The sequence below is a fragment of the Zerene cesonia genome, chromosome 22 (genome assembly GCF_012273895.1).
Source record: "Zerene cesonia ecotype Mississippi chromosome 22, Zerene_cesonia_1.1, whole genome shotgun sequence".
Taxonomy (NCBI): Eukaryota; Metazoa; Arthropoda; class Insecta; order Lepidoptera; family Pieridae; genus Zerene; species Zerene cesonia.
The window spans coordinates 312,398-330,823 of NC_052123.1; the positions used below are offsets into that span (position 1 = coordinate 312,398).

Below are 18,426 nucleotides of genomic sequence, written 5' to 3' on the forward strand. Positions count from 1 at the left end.
GTAATAAATGTTATTTGCAGTTAACAATTTTCTTTTTTCTTTATTACAATATTTATGGCAAGACTAGGTACATAGTATCACGAGGTTCAATTTAACGACTCACAAACGCAACGCACATAAGCAATAATGAATCTCCAGATCAATACTGTTAGCACAACGCCAACAAACGGGCTAACGGCGACGTAAATACGATGAAAGCGGATTTGTTCAAGTCGCCGTAAAGCTTGCGACGGTACGTTCGCAACGCAGCATAAACATGGAATATTACAATGTTTCGTTTAACGTCTCTGATATACATTCGAGACTAGACTAGCTATGAGATTAGATCATAATAAGATTGACGAAGTATCGGAAGCAAAATTGAAGATCACTATTTGTTCTGCAAGGATAAGGAAAAAATCATTGGAGTTGCAAGGGTTCACCCTTTTCCTGAATTTTTATTTAATTGAATAAAATCTTGTTAAATTTTTGGAGGATTTGGAGTTATTTAGGGCAGGGCTATTACTTCCCGTACTATATGTCCAGACATCAAAGCTACTTGTAGGTGTAACTCGAAGGTGTAATGTTATTATATAGCAATATTACTTACTAAGATCAGCTATTTCACGCCACAGTTGCATAGAGGTCACAGGGGATCAGTTTGCAGGTCAAAAGACGACACAGCGCTTATTGTATACCTACATACATACGTAACTTCAATCAATACCGCTGATTGTGGTTTTGCATTAAGTTTAATATTTTTTTATATATGTATGTGTAGATTAAATCACATTTGTAGACGAAAGGCGTGGTTTGAATAATCATTTATATGTTACTTATACTTTATGTGTATATTATTTATACAACCATAGGTGCTTTAGGAAGTTTGTATGAAACACTGTCAGCTGTGACGCTAAGCAATTAAAAATTGTATAAAACTGGGTTGGACAGTAAGAATTTTGGAAATTTAAGTAATGGGGTGAAAAATGGATTGGAGTGATTTAAAAAATAATAGGTGAAGTGCGAATGCGGACTAGCGACACGGACTGACGGGCGGACTAGCGCACGAAAGCGCTTAGCAAGTCTTAATAGGAATAGCATAATCTGTAATCATTTATGAGATAATTTAGATTTCTCATTCAACAACTTCCCTAAGTACTTACTTGATCGCATTATCTATATATATATATATATATAAAAGAAAGTGGTGTTAGTTACACTCTTTATAACTGAAGAACGGATTAACCAATTTGGCTGAAAATTTGTGCAGCTTAGACCCAAGAGACGGACATAGGATTGTTTTTATCCCGGAAATCCCACGGGAACGGGAACCTGCGAGAAAAACCCCGGGTCTATGTTTCCTGCGACTACGCGGGTATAGCCGCGGGCGGATAGCTGGTTAAACATAAAAAAAAACACTTAATCATTGAAACATTATGCTCAGATAACAGCCAGTTAGAAATAATCACTTGACAAATTAATCTCATCTCATTAGTTCACTACGCTTCACGCACACATAGTCACACAAACTGCGCGCGTGTGCGTGTAGGGCGACGCTATGGCGGTTTCTGTTTCAATGGTTAACTGGGGCTGGATAAACATTTTCTCTTGTGTGAATAATTAAATTATCTAAATGTCCATCATCATATACATACTATAAATATTATGGTTATGATATTAACTCTCTCTATCTTTTCTATTTAACTCAACTGTTAAAAATTTATGAAATCTTATTCAATGTATATGTACGTAATGTGAGTTTCTTTATTTCGATTGTGTATCTTTTAAAGTCTTAAAGAGTTAGATACAATATGGGATTTAACAATTTATTCAGAAGCATATTATAAATGGTCAATAACATATATCCCATTTCTCGTCCTTCCCAGTCCATTCCCAGTCAATCCTTTTGTCATCCTTTACCCCCCATAAGTGAGCAATGCATTCATAGGCCTTACTTCTGCAAATGTTCATTGTTGTGGTGGGGTGGGGATTGGGTGGATGATGATCACTTGCCGTCTACTGAACCACCTGCATGGCAGTCCACATAAACAAAAAAAAAAAAAATGAACTTACTAAAATATCAATACATATCACCCATGATTTTTCTTAAGCACAGAGTACACTTAATACAGCTAGCTAAATCAACAATCATAGCTCTTACTAAATCAACAATAAAAGTCTCTAATTATCTATATACACTGGCAGAATCCATCCTCAATGGAATTGGGTGTTGCCATTTAAGAAAAAGAAGAAGAACTAAAATGCTATTCATCTTCATTAGACCCATCTGTACTGAAGGGCTATTTCTTTTAACAATGTATATATATACATAGCTAGGTCAAAATAAAATCACAACATTTGATAATCTACTTTATACATTGAATATTTGTTATTAGAGGTTATCTATAAATCATTTCACTCTAATTTTAACACATTCATTCTCCAATAAACCATTCAAAATCATTACCTTAATTGAAATCTTTTTAAAAAAGCAATGTAAACCAGTAGTGTATTGCATTATTATTAATGTATTACTTAATATTAAGAAAGTAATATATGTGCTTGACTTTTACTTTCTATGTGTCTTTTATCTAAATTGCAAAACAAATATGAAGTCTATTTGAATATGCATTATTCAGGTTAATTGTTTTAAATTTCTTTGAAAAACTGTTTTCAAGCAGACAGATCTATGTCTCTGAGATAAAATGAATGCACATATGAGAAAATTGGCTCTGTGGTATCTTATCACTATATTGACTAACAAATACTTGACTGATATTATAATAGTGCAACCACAAGTGTGTTCTTTCTCGCAACATAAAGATGATTTGGCATATTCCATTTCATTCTTAAGCTTTTGCACATGGCATCATACACTTTAAATTCGGAGTAGTTTAATAGATGTTATTTATACATATAAAAGTTCCTTTTAAATCACTATACCTATTAAAAATCTGTTGTGTAGTTTTTAAGATCTAAGCATACATACAAGGACAGATGTGGGAAGCCACTCTGTTTTATAGTATGTAGTGAAGGTGAAACTTAAAGACATGAAGTTGTGTCTTTTTATTCTAGTTCTACATTATAAAGCAAGAACTATTGCAGTTAAATTAATAAAAGTTATAAGTATATTATGTCTCAAGAGGCAGTGCCATGAACGGGGAAGAAAATAATGATTACATTTTGCTCTCGTCTAATATCTATACCTTATGGTTGTTGCAGTTAGCAAAATCTATACTGAGAAAAAATATAAGACTTGAAATGCTGTTAATATTAGAAATGCGAAAGTAACCTGGTCTGACTCTTCATTACACCTGTATCAATGAACCAATTTGGATTAAATTTTGTACAGAAATAGTTTGGAAACCCAAAAATTATATCGAGGATAGTTTATATCCCAGGATTCTCACAGGAAAGGGAACTTTGCAAGAATTACTTGGGATTGCCTAATTCTCTTTGACCATTCTGCAGGTGGAAAATTTGTATAAAATTATGTTAATACTCTTGATTTAAACATAAGTTATACTAATATAAGTCATGCAATTGTAAATACAATACAAGGCCACCTCTCGTCACCTGTTGGCTGTTACACAAACATGCATAAACATTGCTTATGTAATGTCAATAGTTTGATATAAGTTGCAAACTTTTATGTCTCTTCTATTAGTAAATTAGAATATATAATAATTTGACTGAAAATTTATTGGATCAAAACATATATTTTGAACATTTTGCAATTATGATATTTATTAAGAGTCATTTCCAATCATCCTTTTATCCATCATAATTGTCTTGATTGGGGAAGGGTCGGTAGGTCCCTTTCAATGTTTACATATTATGATTGTTAAACCGTTAGATTAGCATAACTGAGGAGTTTATTTTTATTTCTTTTTTAGATCTGATTAGTTATTTGAGTGAAAACATAAAATTTACAAACATTAAAATATCTTCCCCTATACATATCAGTTCAGAGTTATTGATTTCCGACTGTTACAAAAAACAGAGTAAATTCCAACTTGTATTCTGAGGATGAAACGAAAAGATATTTGGATAAGAACTTTAATTAAAAATTGAAAACAAACATACCTAGAGTACCTGTTATGTAACTTGCCTGCTGATATTTTAATTTGATAAAATAATTATACAGTGCTAATGATAAAATAAAAATCTCTACACTAGGATGCAACATAATTGAAATACATTGGTCCTTTCTTCACTTATTTGTCAATCAAATAGCGATGACCTAATCTACTTCCAGGATACGATAAGCGTCGTAAATTTAAATAAATTGGACGGTAAAATAGACTTTTGTCCCTTACGTTGTGCTTACGTCCCGCTACGTTCCTTAGGCGCTAGTAAATAACTAAACGAAAAAATGATGTCAGAAACTTAGATACAAGGCAAACAGCCTACGCGACTTATGTCATAGATATACTTGGTGTATCTTATGAGCTGCATTCGACCTCCGACCTTCTTTATGAACCAAAAATTTCGTAATAGGTCATATCTAAAACAATAATAAGCGACACACTTTCTAGCTTCACTGAGGGGAGTGACACAACTCCTTACTCCACACGAGACTCGCCTCCTCTCACTCGCGCTTACGAACAAAACACCAAAATGCAGTGAAACAACTGTCAAAACTTTTTAGTTTTGATTTATTATTGCACGCGACAAAAACCTCTGAATGTAAACTTTTCAAAAGTTACAAATAAACTAAATTAATATTACTAACCGTATCCAAGTAAACATAAATCCAATAACGAAAGCAATGTGATGTTCTTCGTGAAAACAAGGCACAAAACACACAAAACTTATCTCCGTAGGGTGGTTAGCACAATGTTATCACTTCAATTCACAAAACATACACCAACAAACACACAAAGGACGATACAGCACTTGCACTAAGTTTTTTATTTACAATTATAAATGTTTTTAATACACATAATGCAAGGGACGTCTATCGCACTCCAACGAGTTTCAGCCATTTTGATTGCTGTCGTTAAAAGAAAGAGACAAATATATTAATAAATAAAGTAAAGCAACAGATACACCGCTTAAAGTTTACAGATATAAGGCACAGAGTGCACAGTTGAAAAAGTATTTTTAATTTATAAAGTTTAAATATTGACTAAAACTCAGTTATTTTTTTAACACACACATTAAATATCTATGCTACGTACAGAAAATGTTTTACACAAAATATTTCAATAATAATGTTAGGAATTAATAATGACGCAAAAAGTCACTTTGAATCAAAATGAAAAATAGATCGTTAAAATTATTCTTTGTTATTTTGTAGTTGAGATGTTTTTAAAACATATTTATTTCGTGATATCAATAATTGTATTGGTCAGTTTTACAATCAATGAAGTGAAGTTCATAATATTTCAATAGAATGTGTATTGTACAATTTATGAAAATATTGTTTTTGCAGATAAACAGCAATATCAGTAATGGTGACACTGTTTCTCAAAACACACTATTCAATATAACTAATGGTACCAATTTTATAATTGTTAATGAACTTAAACTTTACAGTCAACATTTGTATTTGTACACAATAAAACTAACTTTTCCTTAATAATTGATGATTAACTTTATTTTATATTCTTTCTTCCAGAATATCCTATAGACATATTTCAAGCAGTAAATGACGCTGGACACGTGTTCAGTAAAGTTATAGGAAAAATGATAGCCAATAAACGCCTAGTGGGATTAGATTTTCGATAAAAAAAATTATTTGTGTGAATTAAAAAGAAAATGTGCAAGAATTTTTCGATATTTGTATTAAAACTTTTTGAAATGGTATATTTAATAGTTTATTTTTCTTAAAATATCCAAAGTTGCGCGAGTAAGTTTTACAATAAACAATAAAAAAATAAGTGAATGGACAGAAAGATTCTCCCATATATCTAATATATAAAATGCTCGTGTCACAGTTTTTGTTGCCATACTCGTCCGAAACGGCTTCACCGATTTTGATAATTTTATTTGTGCTTATCCGGTATCTATGAGAATCGGCCAATATCTATTTTTCATACCCCTAAATGATAAGAGTAAGGCAGAACAGCGTTTGCAAGGTGCAGCTAGTCATGATATACCAGCTGCGCCCCGCGGTTTCACCCGCGTAAGTCCGTATCCCGTAGGAATATCGGGATAAAAAGTTGCCTGTATGTTGTTCTAGTTGTCCAGCTTTCTACGTACCAAATTTTATTGCAATTGGTTCAGTAGTTTTTGCGTGAAAGAGCAACAAACACACACACATCCTTACAAACTTTCGCATTTATAATATTAGTAGGACTAGTAGGATTAGTAGGATAGGATATAAAAAACACATTCTGTTTTATGGGAACTATGAATACAAAAGCAAAGGGCTGCTTTTCGGCACTCTATTGCTATCTAAACTTCTTAAACTCGGGAATATCGTGTAATATAGATGATCCTTAGGTACATTTATGAAGCAATCAAAATATTATATTCCTATATGTGTCTTATGAAGCATAAATAGGATGAAGTAGTTTTTATGCAATGAAGGAAACAATTGATTTTCATTTATTTTTATGTTTCATAGTTATGGGGAGTTCTTTGCCAAATGTAAATATTCCTTCCTATTAATTTCAATACGGTATGTAAATGAGCAAGTAAAATATCGATAGGATGACAGCAACAGAATTGTTATATAGTCTGTATATTTTGGCAAGAGTATAAATCTGACATTTTGATTCAAAAATTTCTTGACGATTTCGTCTTTTTGACGTACCTAGATAAACTGAATAAATAGTAAAAAAACCATTTAAATATTATTAAATATATCACTCAGATTAAAAAAATATTTACAAGTTAAAATCTAATATCTTGTTCTAGTTTCATTTTAAGTTCATGTTTTGTTACTTATATACCAAATGCCGCCAATTTCCAATGGCGGTGCCATCTTAAGACTTTCATTCAACTAAAATTGTTGAACGAAATTTGGTGGAAGCGCGCGCAAATTTTGATTAATTTATTTTTACAATATGGCTTATTTTTTAAATGTAAATATTAGTGTAATTGTGTCTAACATATTAAGTGAGAATAGATTTAGTCATTGTAGGTTATGTTTGAAAGGAATTGAAGAAAATTACGTTCGACTGAGCGACACTGTTGCAATAAATCCTGATGGTGGTGATTTCCAACCACTTAGTCAGCTTCTCGTTAAACTATTGGGTGAACAGGTAAACATTAAAAAGGCAGCAATTTTTTTTTCCAATCTAGTTCTTATATTCTAACATTTTATGTTCTAATAAAATAAAAGCTGAGTGATTTTAAAATGCATACTTATTCTTCAGTTCAAAACTGATTTAAATTTATTTTTGTTACAGTTTTCTGAGGAAATTGCTGGAATAGATGCTGTGTGTGTTGATTGTGTGGAAACTGTACAGTCAATGATGCGCTTTATAGATAGATGTCAAAAGACTACAGAAATATTAAGTAAAGTATTCGAAAACATTAATAATGCTTTTGAGAAGGACTCCCATGCTTGTGATGGGGATAAAAAGATATGTATCAATGTGGAGGAAACTGAAGCAGACTTGTTATTTATGAGTAAGCCAGTACGAAAGAAGAAAATTTTAAATAGAAACAAAATTTTTGAATGCTTAGAATGTCTTAAACAATTTGAAACATTTGATTTGCTTTATGAACATAATATATCGTTCCATAGATTAGTAACATGTAACAAATGTTATAAAACATTTTTAACAAATGTGGACTTGAGTTTGCATGAGAGTCGCGACCACAGGTATAAATGCCCGGAATGTCCACAATATGAGGGCACACAGGAAGGTCTCAAACGACACAATGAGCAATATCATAAATGTCATATGTGTACAGAGTGTGGGAAGTCTTGCAAGGGCCTGGAGAGACTTCATGTACATGAAGAGAAGCACAGATTGAAGCACTCCTGTCCTAAATGTGGAAAGTCGTACACAACAAAGGATTTCTTTGATCGTCATGTTAAACTGTGTCTTAACAATTTACTGGATCCACATCCAAGTAGAAGTTCTATGGAAAAATCATTTACATGTGAAAAGTGTGACAAGGCATACAGTACTCAGGGGGGTTTACGTGTACACAATAGATTTGCTCATGGCAATGCTAAGCCCCATGAATGTCCTGAATGTGGCAAGAAATTCACTGCACCAAGCTATTTAAGGGTTCACATGATAAAACATACAGGAGAAAAGAATTTCAAGTGCAATATTTGTAACAACAGATTTGTTTCAAAGGAGGCACTGTTGTATCATACAAGGCGTCATACAGGGGAAAAGCCCTACAGCTGCAAGCTTTGTAGTGAGAGGTTTGTGAATGCTTCTGCTCGTGCTGAGCACATCAAGTTCAAACATGTTGGTCCAACGTTAATGTGTGAAATATGCTCCAGGAAATTTGTGACCAGTCACTTCCTCAAGCAGCATATAAGTAGGCACCATGATCCATCTAGCAAACTGTATTACGGCAGGAGCATCATACCACCCAATTTACCGTTAGAACAGAACTTGCGAAAATTTGTTGTAACACCTGAAGATTGAATAGATCACGAGCTGAATTAAAATTTAAAATTTTGGATGATTTAACATCATTTCAGATGCATACAAAATTGTTATGCATTGAATAATATAATTTTAGTCTTGGCTTAAATACCTACTTATATCTGATGTAATGGTTCACTTGTACTAAAGTTGTTATCTTTTTATAATTGTAAATATCTATGTAAAATAAAACTACTGTTATTGAATTATTAACTGGATATCATTTGCAAAAACATTTCAATTTAACATACCCTGTAAATTCCATGACAAAATAGGCTATTTATTAATCTAGGCCAGTAAAACAATTTGCATTACAGGCAGAAATGTTGTATAATATTGAGAAAAAAAGTATTATTATTGTCACAAACAAATACATCACTCTTCATCATTTGCAACATAAAGTTTGCTATGTGGGTTTGAATGTCTCTGAACATGTTTACGTAACTGAAATCCTGTGAAAAATTTCGTATTGCATATATGACATTCTTCAGTGGGCCCAAAATGTTTTCTTTTCTTATGAGCCATTCTTCTGGATGCCGACAGAAAGCTTTGACCACATAAATCACATGGATATGGTGTTTCCCCAGTGTGCAATCTTGTGTGGTACAGTAAAGCTGGTTTCGACACAAATTTACCCCCACAAATGTCACATTGGAAATTCTTTTCTTTTGTGTGCTTCACCACGTGACTCTTCAGCTTACTCAGAGCGTCAAATTTCTTATTACACCATTGACATGTGAGTGCCTGTCCAAAATCATGATCAGTTGATATATGAGTCCTGAGAGTACTCTTATGTGCATAAATTTTGTTACATATATCACATATAAATTGTAGTTGATTATCTTTGTTACAAGTTTTTATATGTCGCTTATAGGTTTGTCGGTTTTTAAATTTCTTTTGACACATCCCACATTCAAGAAGGCTGTGGTTATTCAAATGGGGCCTCAATTCTTTCCTTGATTTGAATTTCAATAAACATATATTACACGAAACTTCCACATGGTAGAATCGCAAATGTAATTTTAGCTGTCTATGTGTGCTAAATTTCTCAGTACATTGGTTGCATTTTAACAATTTTAGATTGTGCATACGTTCCTCGTGTTCCTTCAATAGAAAGGCATTTGAAAATTTTTTTGGACAATGGGTACATGGATGAGATAATCGGTTATGTTCTTTCATATGTTTCATTAATATTATAAGGTTATTAAAAGTTTTATTGCAAAATGAACAAGCCACATTTAATGTTGTTTCTTTTTTCTTTAATGATCTGTGCCTGTTTACAATACCCCTGAATTTCATCAATGCCACTCTCTTATTCTTCTTTACACATTGTGAGCGACTTTGGAATAAAATATTTTCAGTTTTGTTTATGATTAAAAATATACTTTGAATATCCTGCTTTTGGTTACTAGATTTATCAAGATTGTCATTGACGATATTAAGAATTGCGTTCCATTTTTCTGTTGAATATTGGTAAAGCTTAAAAAATACGTAACTCTTTACAGTAGTCAATGCACAGTTTTCACAAAGCATCTGTGGTAGTAATGTTTCTGAAGTCACCTTTAACAAATAATTAAAAATGATGAGCTACATGTGTACTGCAATTTTGAAAAATTCTGATATAATAATGTACTTACTCCTAAATCTGAAAACATTTTAGAATACGTTATATTTTCATCGCCATACGTTGTAGATACTGATATACTATCTTCAAGGTGTACCTTTTTTGTTACTGTTGATGAAAAACATAACCTACATATTTGACTAACATTTCCGCATATAAAATTAAGGGCCAGTGAATTAATTTCATCATACGTTAACATTGCACTCAATTATGCTCAAGATCGTGGAGTGAATGAAATATTTTAAAGTTTTTATAAAGTTTGTTTGTTGATTGTTTTAAATTTCTTGTCAAGAAACGACAAACGTCAAAAAAAAGGTCATTCAACTTAGTTGTCACGTGTCAGTGTCATGTCTTGATTATCAGTGTGCTTACAAGGGAAGGATACAGAAAATAAAAAAGTCCTGTAATTAAAATGTCCTTACAACATATTATTTTAGTTAGAAGTCTTTAAACTAGGGGAATTCGACATTGTAATGTTATTCATTCAATATTTCAATCTTTATTACTCTGTGTAATGTGTAAGTTTTTCCTTTCTGAATCGTGACAGATGACCATAGAGACAACATCAAAACTGACTCATCAAGGTCATAGCTATTTTTGTTTTTAGAATAGGTATTAGGTACTTGCTTAAAACCTAGGTACCTAGTCTAACAAGGTAAGAAAAAGTTCTTTATTTGTATTTGATTTTGCATATTAACCTGATTTAATGATCGAATGTACTGTAGTTTGAATACAACACTTAATAATATGTAATTTTTGTAACCCAAGGTTCGAATGACCGGCTTTGAAATGTTCCATTGGGCTTTTTAAATGATATTCATGTTCAAAATATTGTCACAATATAATATATCCTCGCGAATTATTGTTTACCTATTCTGCTTCTAACAAACGTTCTGTTTTGTCAAAATTAATTCATAATTTTTATAAAAATAACAAATCGTTACACTTTGCAGTAGATTTACCATTTCATATTAATTACAATTATGTAGGTATCTTCAGTTTTATTTTTCTAATATACTCTAGAACTAGCCATAAAAATCTAGCTTAAATTAGACTCATCTAAATAGTCTAAGTATAGTAGTTTATCTATTGTATAAATTTTATACGGTTTTAATTATTAAATTTATTAATCTACAGGAGTATAAAACTATACACATTAAAATTTAATTCGCACACTATTTATAACTCGAGAACAGTAGAACCGATTTTAAGTTTTTTCCTTGGTTTCGTTCGTTTACGTTTGTTTCGTGTGATTCTGCTGGTATTAGGATGATAACTGATAAATTTTTGAAAAACTTAAAACAATAAAGACAGCTTCTCGAGCAGAGACGGGGCGATCACCTATTATAATATACATACATTGCGATCATAAAATACAAATACAGAATAAGATTATTTTGTAATTTTTTACCTTTTTACTGAAAAATTTCTACGAAACTTTCATTGTAATTTCATTTTAATCCCAAATTGACATAGGATTATAGGTACGCATTTCCACTTCTATTTTACCTGACTGGGACTGAGGGAGAGTATTTCTTTTTCATCGTCGGCAATGGAGCTGGTAGGTTGCCTGATGGTAAGCGCTTCCAACGCCCATGAACATTTGGAGAGGCGTAAGGTCGAGAGCAATAATTTCAGGGGACATACATGGTTTTGGTACAATTTTTCTCCTGTAGGCAACAAAGTATCGTTTGTCCTCTCTCGTGGTACGTCTTTTTTACCGACTTGTCGTCCCAAAAAACGAAGGAGGTCTCATTTCTACTGTGTTACCTTTGATTTTCATCTAATCTCATTAAATCGGTTAAATGGGTTAGGCGTAAAAGTATTACAATCAAACAGACATACAGTGTTACTTTCACATCCATACTATTAGATAATAGAGATTTTATAACAAACATTTCGATCTTTACAGATGGATTCGAGCGTTCAAGTTGTTTTAGTGGGTGAGAATTTGGGGGAACGACATCACTATCTAAACAATCTCGTCAAAGAAACGTGCGATAAGCAAACATACGATTTCTCAAGCCTTCCCGAAAATACTCCAATCGACAGGATATTTAAGATCGACGTGGCGAATCGTCAGAAAATTGTAAATTATGTCCTCGAAACACTTAAAGACAATGATATGCTGTATGTTACTAGAGCATTGAAATGCACATGGCTGTTGGACTCGGATTATTGTAGCACCGTAAATCCTGTTTATTTAGAGACTATCCTATTTCCGGAGATGACCAAACCGGCTGTGAACAAGATGAAACACTGGATACAAGCAAACCTCAAAGATTCTGAACGTTGTCAAAATTTTTATGAATATTACAGGTCCAATTTTGACGAATCAATTAATTTCCTATGGTACTGTTCAAGGGAATTTATAACAGGAGAATTAAATAACATTATTGACAAAATAACACCAAAACATCTAGCGAGACTTTGCGATGCGTGCCCTCAAATCGCTAGAATGTATTTCGAAAGCTTAAACAGTAATCGAAAAGCTCTATCGCGATACTTGGATTCCGAGTTGGAATATTTCAATAGCTTGAAATGTTTGTTGAAAATGGATGGCAATATGTATCTAGATCTCGTTGAATTATATTTTAATCAATATAAACATAACTTCTTCAGCCCTTCATCGACTCGATATGTCATAAAAAACTTTAAGAACAAATTTTTGGCCAAGCCAGAGTTATACACAACTCAATTTTTAAATATGAATACATTAGCTGCTTGTTTGTCAGCAGAGGAATGTAAAGAACTTATTCTACTTTTAGCAAAGGCAGAATATATAGAATCGTGGTTTTCCTATCAATCTGTAGAGCCGCTCATAAAGCGACTGCCTCCCAATGAAAGAGCTTCTTTCAAAAAACTTGTTTTTGTGGACAAAGCTGTTGGTGATAAAGTAAAAAAATGGCCGTACCCGACGCCTTCCCCTTTGAAGCTCGATGAACTTGATGATCTTATCTTTACCGATGAAGAGCACGATGACTACGAATTAGATTGTGAAGACTTGGATTTTAGGCGATTTTTGAAGAAACGTAAATATATGGCATGCAGCATGAAAATGCAAAGTGTCAATTGTTCAAGACAAACTTTGTTGGATCAACTGTTTAGTCGCTATCGTTTCACGGGATTCGCAAAAACATTTACCGAACTCAGTACTCGCTTGCAAATATCGAATACTATTGAAGAGCGACAAAGCATCATGTTGGTGCTCGTCAGCAAGAGCGGTCGAGTGCCCGAGCAAGTCGAGAAACTAATGAAGATGCTTGAGGAGCGTCATACCAATGAGCCGAGCAACCTCCGAGCGGCTATTGTAAGGTCTTTTGTAAAACGTGGCTGTATTTGGCGAGCCTCTGATGATGTATGGAACTCGATGCTTAAATTTGGACACGGGCTGGGCCTCGATGGCGACGCGGGAGATCCGCTATGTATAGAAGGTGTCCATGCAGTAACACTTCGTCACTTAATTAAGAACACTTTACAGTCTGTCGGTTTAATGGATGCGTTCAAGAAAAATTTCACAACGTTCAAGGAATATGAGTTGAGTGCCGCTGAAATAAAACTGGTGAAAGAACATTTGCCACCGCTACTATTACCAGAGTGTCCAAACGAGTTTTTAGATATAGTCTCGGCATATAAAATTAAAGTAAACGAAATAAGTGGTGCGATTGATATATTGGCAAAAGTGTCGGAAAATAATCCCGATTTAATAGAACGCTTGTTCGATAAAAGACTTGCACGTCGTCAGCTCATTGCTCTAACGTTCCCTATAAAACAATCCGAAGCGTCATATATCAATGCTTTAAGGCACGATGTATCGTTATTAGATGAAGGCGAAAGTTTTGCCGCTCTAGCGGCTAAGAAATATACAAATCATGATCGCTTTTTACAGTCCCTAAGAATTTATTTCAGCGAAACAAACGGCCTTGCCGCGAAGCACCTGACAGCTTTGGAATATGCATTTGATCGAAAACCAAGATTGCGCCTGGTGCGGTCTTTAGCAATTTTATCGTCCAATTACATAGTGCTAAAAAGAATACAACAGCTAGATCCAAAAATTCTGAAAAAAAGATCTAAAATTGCATCAGCGTTAAAAGCATTAGCGCATAAAACAAATCCACCCGTGGATATCAATGCAGTCGGTTGGAGAGTGTTGGGTGCTAAGGCTGTAGCCAACAGAGTGTTCATCTGTAAAGCTACGGCACTGGAACAATACACAAAGGCGTGTCTCGAATGGTCCCAAACTTATGGCATCGGTCTGCGACTCGCTCTGAACACCTCATTCGAAGAAGAAGCATTTACGCTTGTGTCTGAGAAAAAGCCTAAAGTCGCTCTTTCCGTGGCTGCTTCTTATTACTTTGCAAAGTCTCGTGTGATTAAACCCAATATTTGGGAAATTGTTAAAAAGATTTTATTAAATATGGACGTTTCGAAGTGCCCTAAGAGATCATATAAAAGTTTAACAAGCAATGTTCCAAAGAACATAGAAGCCGAATTTTGGACAATAATATACCGAATGAACCTAGCATACAAGAGAAATAAAGCGGAGTCAGCTCTGTTGAAATTAGAAAATATTCTGTCGAAAGTAGATCGCGGTTTTATTAGTAAAGTCGTTGATGGTTTTATAGAGAATGATTTGACGGTCGGTAATTTCACAAACTACAATAATTTAATAGTATGTGGTATTACACCAACGACGAGAGCTGGCGTTTCGAAAAGAGTTCTGAGTATGTATATGCGTATAACAGCAAAATATTTACTTTTATGCAAGAATGAAAATGAACAGTCGGAAACAATCGAAAACGTTCTAAATCCATTTTTTGATCGAATTGATGAATTATGGAAACAAATACCAGATAAATCCAGCATACTCGAGTGTATGGATGACTTTTTGCGTTCTTTAAAATATACCGAAGTGTTTATAGATACTGAATATACTTCGTGTTTGTTAATGTTTGAAAAAATAATCGCCCGTTTACATAAAGTATTACCCCGATTGGAATATTTCGAAAAATATGTAAAATTGCATTTTATAATACTGTTCTTTAAAGCAATAAGAAATGCTATAGCTCAAGATCCGAACATATTTAAAGCTGAAAATAAAGAAAACGCTATGAAAGTTGTGGGGACGTATTTTGGTCAATATATGGGAAGTGAAGTCAAAGAACTTGTGTCTGAATTCTTCATTTCTATTATAGAGATATACAAAGAAGGCCTAATTGAGTTTTTGGAATCTTATTTCAGTTACACACCGAGTAGATACAAATTCGTGACGCCTATTGTAAAAGGTCTATTTAAAAATAACTGCTTAGAGGCTCACTTGCTCGCTCATCATATTTTCGTTAAAATATACCACGAAAAGTCGCAAGACTATGATGAAGTTTTCCAAACATTGAAAAAGAGCGAGTTTCAAGAATTACAGTTTATTTTATTACAAACAGAATATTGTAAAAATATTTGCTAATAAACAGAGTAGTTAAGTATGTATTTTTTTTTAATAAAGCTTTTTACGTTATTTATCAATGTGTTTTATTTATTGCTCCCCCTCGTAGATTAGGTCTACTTTATACTACACTAGACGCTCGTCCTTGCTCCGCCCAGATATTAAGATTCCTGTTATATCTCAAGAGAGCATTTAATCGGGCTAAAAAGTCCTATCAACTAATTCAGTTCATACCCTGTGTGTATACGAAATTTCATGAAAATCCATTCAGTATTTTCAGCGTGATTGACGGACAAACATCCAAACAAACAAACTTTCACATTTATAATATTATTGTCATGGGATAACATACAATGGAAGTTGTGTCTTAAGATTGCTTTGAATATACCAAAACCTGGGACATGTTATCCATCGTAGAAGCGGTACACAAATCTAGAATTAGTATTAGGAATCAAACTAGACCTAGACTAGGTTCCGGCTTTGTTGAATGCATATACTCAAAACGGTTCGTTCGATTTTAATGATTTTTTTCAGGTCGATGGTGATATCTTCGGGTGGATTCTATATAAAATGGTTTATTTAGATTAATAAACCAAACGCTAGCGAGGCTGTGGGCTCAAGAATAAAATTCTTGTGTTACAATGTTAGTAACCATACTCGTCGAAATCGGCATGATCGTTTTTTATTAAAATGATTTTTATTTTTATACCTTCAATCTAAATAACGCTCATCTCACAAAACAATATTTATCTTGCTATCTAGCAAAAATGTAAAAATTATCTGGTAAATGAAATAAAGCTACAAAAAATTCGCTATAATGAAAGAATCGTCAGAGTATTTATAAGGATTTTGTTTTTATCCTGGCGTTGCTTCTTCGCTGAGTGATTCTTGATCAGTGTAAAATATTTGAATTCAATCTGTGAGGAGACAAACAGGTTAAGCTAATCAAAACATGTTAATGAAACAACCGACATTTGTGCAACATTTTATTAAAAATATAACTTACGAGACGTTAAGTTAACAATATGACATAGCGACATACACGCATCTATACACTATTCACTAACATACCATAACTGCTGCATGGTCAATTAAGTTTGGGGGCAACCCTTGCCCCCTATATGGGGCACTTTATTACACACAATTCAGCATTGAATCGCTTTTTAACCTGTATACTTCCAGGTCGAGTAATAGCCCATTTTTGAAATTTCGTGATTTCTTTTCCTATAATATTTTACCCATATTTAGTCAGCTGCAAGCAAGAAATCAAAAACCCTAAGGTTTTAGTAATTATTAATTTATAATTATCTTTACCCCGCAGTTTCCTTAATTCATACATGATGTTATAATATAGATATATAACCTTCCTCAATAAGTGGATTATCCAACAAATAATTTTTCGATTCTCACCAGTAGTTCCTGATACGAAACGAAACGAACAAACCAACTCTTCAGCTTTATATAAGCATTTATTAATGACTGTACATCTTTTCGCATACTTTCAAGTTATATTTAATAAATAATAAGATAACACATATAACATTTTGCTATCTGTACCCTAACTTATTGACCAAACAGTTGAAGTAATAACCTTGCATTTCATTACTATTTATATTTACAAGTCTGGGGCCGGTTTCACCACTTGCTGATAATGTCCCTGATAGCTTATTAGTACTTGTTAATATTTCATACATTATTTGCTATTTAAACTGATAGATATACAAAACAGGCCAGATCCAAAAATGGCGGAACCGACCGGTATTTTATTGTATAATCAAGTTAACTGTATATAATTATTTTGATGAAGCAAAAATAAGGCATTTTAAATAATCATTAATCAAGTAAATTACATAACTCAAATCAACTGAATCACTTTTGTGGGAATCCATAAAGAACTATTAGAAATACAAGTGTAAAAAAATATATATTGAAATTTTTTTGTTAAGTGGGATATATTTTAAATCAAAATAACGATAGTGACTAGGTGAAAAGTTAACATGTTATGTATACGAAGTAAGGAACTAAACAATAACTTCATAACCAATTCTTAAATTTATCTATTTTCCTATAATAAATTACTGGTAATACATTAATAATGTGCATCATATGCAGTTTCAATGTGATATAATGAAATGCAAGGCGTATTTTGTTAATTTAATTACATAAGTATTCTTATTTCTCCTTGTTTAACGCTTCTATAAACTCTTCTAACTTCTCTTGCACTTGTCTTACTCTCTCTGAAAAAGAATAATTATTTTTAACAAAAAAATACACCACCATTGTAGGACCACAGATTTCAAATATAAATAGAATCATAAAAATCGTTTTAATTAGTACAAAGTAATATGTTTAAAAAAAGTAATAAAACAGTCGACAATTTCTTCCTTTTTTCGAAGTCGATTGAAAAATAGATTTAAAGTTTTAAAAAAATGCTGAAAATCAGCACTGCAGTAACAATATTATCAATACTGAATATATTTGTAAGTATCATATTTGTTTTGTCCTATTTTTTTTCTCATGTTGGACTTAATGTTATACTTTTTTTGCATATTTTTTTTCAATGAATGTATATTTCTTTATTAACATTAAGAATAAATTTCATTGTCCACAAAAAGCGAAAAAAAAAATCTCGAATAAATAAAATAATGTAATTAAAAAAAGCTTACTCAATTCTTCTGCAAGTTCGACCCGTCGACCCGACAATAAATTTTTCTTTAATTCGGGATCTGACGACATCTGCGAAAACATACAATAAAAAAATTCATATAAGTTGTAAGGTTATTTGCAATGTAAAATTTATCCACCATTTCTCCTCC

The 18,426-nt window shown here is 32.7% G+C and overlaps 5 protein-coding genes across 10 annotated transcripts in view; 2 read left to right on the forward strand and 3 right to left on the reverse strand.

The window, feature by feature from the left end:
- The window catches only part of LOC119836103 (rho guanine nucleotide exchange factor 11), a 148,480-nt gene extending 143,513 nt beyond the window's left edge, over positions 1 to 4,967 (reverse strand). For all 5 annotated transcript variants that reach the window (XM_038361350.1, XM_038361349.1, XM_038361347.1 and 2 more), the window contains exon 1: positions 4,715 to 4,967. The gene's annotated coding sequence lies outside the window, so the exon portion shown is untranslated. The remainder of the gene's footprint in view (positions 1 to 4,714) is intronic.
- Positions 4,968 to 6,724: 1,757 nt separating this feature from the next.
- On the forward strand, positions 6,725 to 8,746 carry LOC119836068 (zinc finger protein 674-like). The gene is made up of 2 exons (XM_038361282.1): positions 6,725 to 7,193; positions 7,341 to 8,746. Exons 1-2 carry the CDS (start codon positions 6,996 to 6,998, stop codon positions 8,544 to 8,546), a joined length of 1,404 nt encoding a protein of 467 aa, XP_038217210.1. The 5' UTR covers positions 6,725 to 6,995; the 3' UTR covers positions 8,547 to 8,746.
- Positions 8,747 to 8,750: 4 nt separating this feature from the next.
- LOC119836070 (zinc finger protein 652-like) lies at positions 8,751 to 10,461 on the reverse strand. The gene is made up of 2 exons (XM_038361283.1): positions 10,184 to 10,461; positions 8,751 to 10,106 (listed from the first exon to the last, which is right to left on the reverse strand). The coding sequence occupies exons 1-2, from the start codon at positions 10,367 to 10,369 to the stop codon at positions 8,922 to 8,924; spliced, it is 1,371 nt and encodes a 456-aa protein (XP_038217211.1). The 5' UTR covers positions 10,370 to 10,461; the 3' UTR covers positions 8,751 to 8,921.
- A 220-nt stretch (positions 10,462 to 10,681) lies between these two features.
- Positions 10,682 to 15,646, forward strand: LOC119836007. Its single transcript, XM_038361170.1, has 2 exons — positions 10,682 to 10,825; positions 12,083 to 15,646. Exon 2 carries the CDS (start codon positions 12,083 to 12,085, stop codon positions 15,629 to 15,631), a length of 3,549 nt encoding a protein of 1,182 aa, XP_038217098.1. The 5' UTR covers positions 10,682 to 10,825; the 3' UTR covers positions 15,632 to 15,646.
- Positions 15,647 to 16,583: 937 nt separating this feature from the next.
- The window catches only part of LOC119836091 (dynamin-like 120 kDa protein, mitochondrial), a 14,429-nt gene continuing 12,586 nt past the window's right edge, over positions 16,584 to 18,426 (reverse strand). For both annotated transcript variants that reach the window (XM_038361332.1, XM_038361331.1), the window contains exons 20-21: positions 18,277 to 18,346; positions 16,584 to 17,847 (exon numbers count right to left, since the gene is read on the reverse strand). In XM_038361332.1, coding sequence (XP_038217260.1) covers positions 17,783 to 17,847; positions 18,277 to 18,346 — 135 coding nt within the window. In that variant the 3' untranslated portion in view covers positions 16,584 to 17,782. The remainder of the gene's footprint in view (positions 17,848 to 18,276; positions 18,347 to 18,426) is intronic.